This window comes from Sinocyclocheilus anshuiensis, unplaced genomic scaffold (assembly GCF_001515605.1).
Source record: "Sinocyclocheilus anshuiensis isolate Anshui unplaced genomic scaffold, SAMN03320099.WGS_v1.1 scaffold1114, whole genome shotgun sequence".
NCBI classification, from domain to species: Eukaryota; Metazoa; Chordata; class Actinopteri; order Cypriniformes; family Cyprinidae; genus Sinocyclocheilus; species Sinocyclocheilus anshuiensis.
Genome location: NW_015540838.1, coordinates 2122765 through 2129624, shown reverse-complemented (window position 1 = coordinate 2129624; position 6860 = coordinate 2122765). Strand labels below are relative to the sequence as shown.

The 6860-nt window shown below is 37.8% G+C and overlaps 1 protein-coding gene across 1 annotated transcript in view; it reads left to right on the top strand.

Annotated features, from left to right (window-relative positions):
* The window catches only part of spen (spen family transcriptional repressor), a 36377-nt gene that overhangs the window by 6373 nt on the left and 23144 nt on the right, over positions 1–6860 (top strand). The window contains exon 3 of the mRNA XM_016484777.1: positions 1136–1762. Within this exon, the coding sequence (XP_016340263.1) occupies positions 1136–1762 (627 nt within the window). The remainder of the gene's footprint in view (positions 1–1135; positions 1763–6860) is intronic.

The window sequence follows — 6860 nt, the reverse complement described above, 5'->3', positions numbered from 1 at the left end:
AAAATATACAAATATTACTGCCCCCCCCCCCACAGAGATTTACAAATATCTGTAGCTGTTTGACTCAAGAAGGGTTGTGGAATGATTGCAGTTATGTTTTCATAGTTTGAAAAGGACTACTGAAACTACAATGTTCATGCGTTTCAAAAGGGCTGTTAAAGTGAAGCTAGCATAGAGTTTAGTGTGCTTCAGCGTCCCCTTCACTCATTCCTTTTCTTTAGGGTTTATTTTGCTCCTCTTTTTTAAAAACATGGTTTAGAATCACTCTCCACATGAATCATTATTCTGCAGAATGACCAGAATAAATGGATGTTGAAGTGTCTCATCGTAAATGACCTTTATTCCAAAATAATGAGTTTTTTAACCTGTGGCTTTGATTTTATTCTTTGAGAACGACTTCATTGTATTCATGAAACCTCATTCCTGTTAGTTAATTAAATCACAAAATGAGGCAGTAATACGCAGTTATGTCATGCTGTCATAGGAGGGAAATATGTTGTCTAGAATTTCTAATTAAAAGACATAGTTGCTTCATTATATTCATGGTAATACAGAAGAAGTTAACTGTATCTAATTGGTCATCTCTTAGTGTAATGTAATTGCAATTTCTCACTAAAAAGACACACAAAAAACAGTAGGTTAATGATTTAAAAAAATAAAGTTCATTTTAATTATATAGAAAATTGTAAATTGCCATTGTAAAATAAATAAATCTCCAGATTTTTTTTCTCTACCCTGTGTAACTTGGAATGTGACTGACCATGACATGCATGACTTTTGTCATGCATAAGTTTCTTCCCCTTTGTTTTCAATATGGATTCAGTTTGATTTCCGAAATGCCAAAAGAGTAAATTGCAAAAAAGACTTGAAGCAAAATCCCAAATAAATAAATAAACAAACAAACAAAAAAAATTCCAAGTTGTCCTGACCTGGTATCAATATTTGTGTTGAGTGCTACAGTAAAAGAAAAGTCCAAGACAGCATCTTTCCAACATGCACTTGCAGTCTGTGTATTGATTAAATCACTCTACAACGCATGTCACTTGACTCGTATGCCTGTCAGGGATGAAAATAACATTCATTTCATTCTTTCCATTTTTCTTTGCCATCCTCCATCCCTTTCCTTGTCATGTAGGGCTGCGGAAGGTCGGGAGCGCTCTTACGATCAAAGTGCCTATGGACACCATGAGCGTAGCAGCAGCAACAGCAGTAGTTTCGATCGCCAGCGTCACTATGAGACCGATTATTACAGAGACTCTAGGGACCGGGCCCTCAGTGGAGCCAGCGGGAGTGCCAGTTCTGCCAGTGGCAACATTGGAGGCGGCTCATCAGGGGCCAGTGTAGGTGTTGCAGGGAGTGTTGCAGGAAGCAGCGGTGCTGGTGGAAGCAATAGCAGCACTGCTGGAGTAGGAAGTGGCGACTCGACACCGGGAGGCATTGTCTACTATGGTTCACGAAGCCGGAGCCCTAGTCGTTTTGAGACTACAGAGACTCGCTATGAGCCCCGTGCCCGAGAAGCTTTCACACTCGCCAGTGTTGTCCATCGGGATTTATACAGAGAAGAAAGAGGCAGACGAGGAGAAAGGACATACCACCACAGTCGCAGTGGTTCGCCACACTCTTCGCAATCTCACAATCCATCACCACAGAGGCTGCCGAGTCAAGCAGCGCGGCCGGCACGCTCCCGCAGTGGCTCAGGATCCCACAGTCGTTCCTCCAGCTCTGACTCTGTCAGTAGCACCAGCAGTAGTGGCAGTGGCAGGTAAGTGCAGTAAAGCATCTTGGTGCATTTCATTAGCATATCGATGATGGAAAATCAATCAATAGCCTGACAGAATTCTTCATCTTCATATATAACGTTAGGCAACATATTAAAACACAAGTCAAAAACAACAGGAAGGTTTATCAAGAGATCGCATTTGTGAAATTCGGCTCGAAAGGAGTAACAGCACAATGAAGTTGCGATTGTAAGTTGCAGTCTGTAAAACGCGCACGGGAGCGCGACTTTGCAGAAAATGTGCGTTCACAAATGTAGCCCATGTTGATCCAAATATGGAAAGCACTTTCGAGTCAGCTGAACAGTTCTTCGTTCAAATGCAAGCATAGGCTTAAGCTTGCCGCATAGCACCGGCAAAAGTAATTACCATGAATGTGTCCGGGGGAAATAGTAAGGAGATATTTAAATTATTTACTAATAAACTAGTGTTTTCTGAGTCCGTGAAGCAAGGATGAAGTTGCCGATCCTGACTCGCCATCTCCTCATCAGACGCGCCTTTAGAGAGAAGTGCATCTTTACGATTATAATTATAATTAAAGAGTTTTTGTTTTTGATTTGTTTTATTTGGTTAAGTAGTAATTGAAAGCTTTCTATAGATATATTTATCATGAGGCATCTATTCGTTGAGTTTCAGTTCATTTTTGTAAGAGCTCCTGTTCAAGATGAGACTGCATGCATATGTATATGCATATGTATATGTATATGTATATATACATATGTATATGTATATGTATATGCATATGTATATGTATATGTATATATATGTATATATGAAGACTTTAGATGCAAAAACCTCCGTCTGAGATTTTTTCTGAGATTTTGTTTCTGTTAAATTAGCATTTTTATCAGGCTACTGTGTTTAGTTTCAGTAATGTCACTATAATGGCAAAGAAAAGGTTACTAGTCAGTTATTGAATTTCAGAAATGTCCAATGTTATTTTCATAGGAGCCTGATAAAAATGCTAATTTAGAAGAAAAAATAAATCTTGGACAGACTTGGAGGTTTGAAGTCTGAAGTCTACACACACACACACACACACACACACACACATATATATATATATATATATATATATATATATATGAATAATGGAAATTCTGTCAACATTTGCTCACCATCATTGGGGGACCAGCAACTGTTTGGTTACCTGCATTCTTCAGAATATCTTCTTTTGTGTTTTACACAAATAATTGAAACAAGCTGAATATTTAGTTACATAGTAATTCTATAAAATTACAAACACTTTTGCTGGAAAGTGATGGCATATGGTGCAAAACATTGGTTTATATTTTCCAATACTTTATAACTGAGCTTTCAAGACTACCACATGTCACTTTTGCAATTTCAACAAAACCTCATCTGTTAGCTAGCTAGCTAGATAGTATTATCTTTCTGTAAAATCTGCAGAATTTTCAAAAGCATTGTAGATTACATCACAGAAAATCAAACATATAAGTTTGCAAGGCATAAAAATGGATGCAAAAGATCTACAACACTGACTGGAAAAGGCCAAGTGACTGTTCCGTCAACTAGCTCAAAACTCCCTCACACGGGTCATCATTATTTTTGAGCCATGTTTGTGCAGCTTTTAGTACTCAAACTGCAGTATTGCACTTTTGTTTCTTTTGAAGAATATGTACTAAATGATTATGTGCTTATGTGCAATTTTCAATGTTAATATACTTTATCCTAAATGAATCTGCATAGGTGAGTAAAAAATGTATAGGTTGTGGCTCTGTGACACTATCAGACATTGCTTTATTTGTTTGAGCATTTCGATCAGACCGACACAGCAACTTTGGCTCATTCAGCAGCGTCAGTTTGAGTCAGGACTATCTGTTTGGCTGATGTAGTTTTGGGCAACCTATTTGAAAAGTGGCACAGAAATTACATGGCTTTAAACATGTCTTAGCATGTTGATGCTTCAATTCCAAAATTATCTTTCAGAACTTGTTCTTGATCTTTGGACTCAATCCACATGTTCATGTAATTGCATGTGATAGCTTTGTTTTTGGTGGTCTTGGTGATCACCTAGGTTTTTTAAGTGGTCAGTAACAATGGATACTGATTACAAATTAAGTAGTTAGTCAGCAACAGTAAACATGCTTCTGCTGCCATTCATCATTACTTATCACCCAGTCAACATTTACTGTTTTTACAGATGCTTGTTGCCTTTTCCTTTTGTATTAAATTTTCATAGGATGCTAGAAACTATAGTACCTATAAAAAGAAACCAAATAGGTTTTTAAATGTGTTGTTTTTCACTTATAATGAAGAATATTGTTCTGTTGATCAACTTTCTACTAAATTTATTACAGTTCTGATGAGTAGCCTATTCACCTCTTTACTGTCACAGTCAATGCACAGTCAATATGTTGTAGATGTACCTTTGGTCTGTGTGGAAAGGTCTCTGTCCTCATTTTTTTTTTTTCCCTGTAAAACTGATCAAGCTCGGGAGATTACATAAAGATCTTTAGTGTACGGTGACCCAGTGTTTGAAGACGACTTGCATTACAGTAGGTAGATTATAGCTGTGCCACCCTTTTTCCGATTCTTAATTTATTGATTTATCTTTTTATTTATTTAACCCCTTACTTGTGTTAGAATACATTGATTGAATACATTGATTGTGTTGTACTTCAATCAGTCAATCCTCTCAACCACACCAGTTATGTCCACGTAACTATTTATGTGTCTTCTAAATCAAATTGTTTGCACTAGTGATACATATTTATTACATTTTACATTTCTTTTTTTTTTTACTTTAGACATTTAAAGGGGTCATATGATGCGATTTCATGTTTTCCTTTGTCTTTGGAGTGTTAAAACCTGTTTGTGCATACAGAAGTTCCGTAAAGTCGCAAAGATTTAAGTCTCAAACCCAAAGAGATATTCTTTATAAAAGTGAACACTCAGCTTTGGTCTGTGTGGAAAGGTCTCTGTCCTCATTTTTTTTTTTTCCCTGTAAAACTGATCAAGCTCGGGAGATTACATAAAGATCTTTAGTGTACGGTGACCCAGTGTTTGAAGACGACTTGCATTACAGTAGGTAGATTATAGCTGTGCCACCCTTTTTCCGATTCTTAATTTATTGATTTATCTTTTTATTTATTTAACCCCTTACTTGTGTTAGAATACATTGATTGAATACATTGATTGTGTTGTACTTCAATCAGTCAATCCTCTCAACCACACCAGTTATGTCCACGTAACTATTTATGTGTCTTCTAAATCAAATTGTTTGCACTAGTGATACATATTTATTACATTTTACATTTCTTTTTTTTTTTACTTTAGACATTTAAAGGGGTCATATGATGCGATTTCATGTTTTCCTTTGTCTTTGGAGTGTTAAAACCTGTTTGTGCATACAGAAGTTCCGTAAAGTCGCAAAGATTTAAGTCTCAAACCCAAAGAGATATTCTTTATAAAAGTGAACACTCAGCCACGCCTTCCTAAAATGCCTCGTTCAAACACGCCCCCACATATCTACGACACTGTGTGGGAAGATTTGCATAACACCGCCCAAATGTATACGCGAAGAAAGAAGGCGTAACTTTTATTCTCACTGTAGTATTAGGCTCAATCGAGATGCATCGGCACTGCGCAGACAGATCGGTGTATGACATCAAAGTACCGCGAGACTGATTGGAGAGCAAACGACTCTTTAAGCTTTTGAATTGCTCTCTCGCGGTACTTTGATGTCATACACCGATCAGTCTGCGCAGCGCCGATGCATCTCGAACAAGCCTATTTTTGCCGCCGCCGCCATGTCGTGGAGCCGTTGTGTGTTTCGTTGCGAAAGCCAAACTACTTTGTTTTGCCTTCCAAAAGAGGACGCAACTAAAAATCAGTGGTTAAGTTTTATTTACAACTGTTCCAGAACAGTACAACCCAAATATTCGAGTGTGTGCAGCACATTTTACGGAAGAAAGTTTGCTGAACTTGGTAAGGGGCGTAACATTTCCATCACACGCTTGAGGTATTCGGCCAATCACAACGCACTAGATAGCTGGCAAATCAGAGCACACAGCGTTTTTCAGAACGATGAGCTTTGTAAAAATCGACGCGTTTCAGAAAGGCGGTGCATAGAGGAGCAACAATAATGTACAGTATGTGGAAAATAATGTGTTTTTTAACCTTAAACCGCGTAAACACATTGCATTACACCAAATACACAAAATAATGTTTTTTTTTTAGCAATGTCATATGACCCCTTTAAAAAAAATCTGTTTTTCTGAGACATTCCTGCTGATTCCATGCTGTAAAGCAGCAAAACTTGAAAAAGTCCAAGGGAGGGAATAGCTTTTATACCAACTATTTTTTTTTCTCTCATTCCTGACCCAGTTGCAGATTTGGCTTCAAGCACTTTGAGTCGGCATATTGGGAGGGATGCCCTGGAGCAGATATGTGTGTAGGCCATAACGGCTCTGGTCAAGCATTGCCCCCAGCAGGTTTTAGACTAACTATATAACTTTATCTTCGTGGGAATCTCTTTTTATCCTTCAGTTTTAAAATAGGCTATAGAGCCACCTGAAATGTTTCAGCACAAATATTTAAACAGTTATAGTTGACTATATCAAAGGGAATGCATTTAGTTTAGTTTTCCCCCTTTATACATTTAGTTTTTAAGCATTTCTAAAAGACAGAAGCCTTATTGCTTTTGTAGATGTATTAAAGGGGTCATATGATGCGATTTAAATTTTCCCTTTCTCTTTGGAGTGTTACAAGCTCTGTGCATAAAGAAGATCTGTAAAGTTGCAAAGACTAAAGTCTCAAATCCAAAGAGATATTCTTTATAAAAGTTGAGTCAGCCACGCCTACCTAAAAGGGCTTGTCCTAACATGCCCCCACATATCTACATCGCTATGTGGGAAGATTTGCATAACGCCGCCCAAATGTTCACGCAAAGAAAGAAGGCGTAACTTTTATTCTCACTGTAGTATTGTTGTTGCCGCGCCATGTCGTGAAGGCACTGTGTGATTCATTGTGAAAGCGAAACTACTTTGTTTGGCCTTCCAAAAGAGGACGATATCTGCTTCGTCATGCCTGGAGCTGATCCGTGCTGGTTGCTGAGGAAAT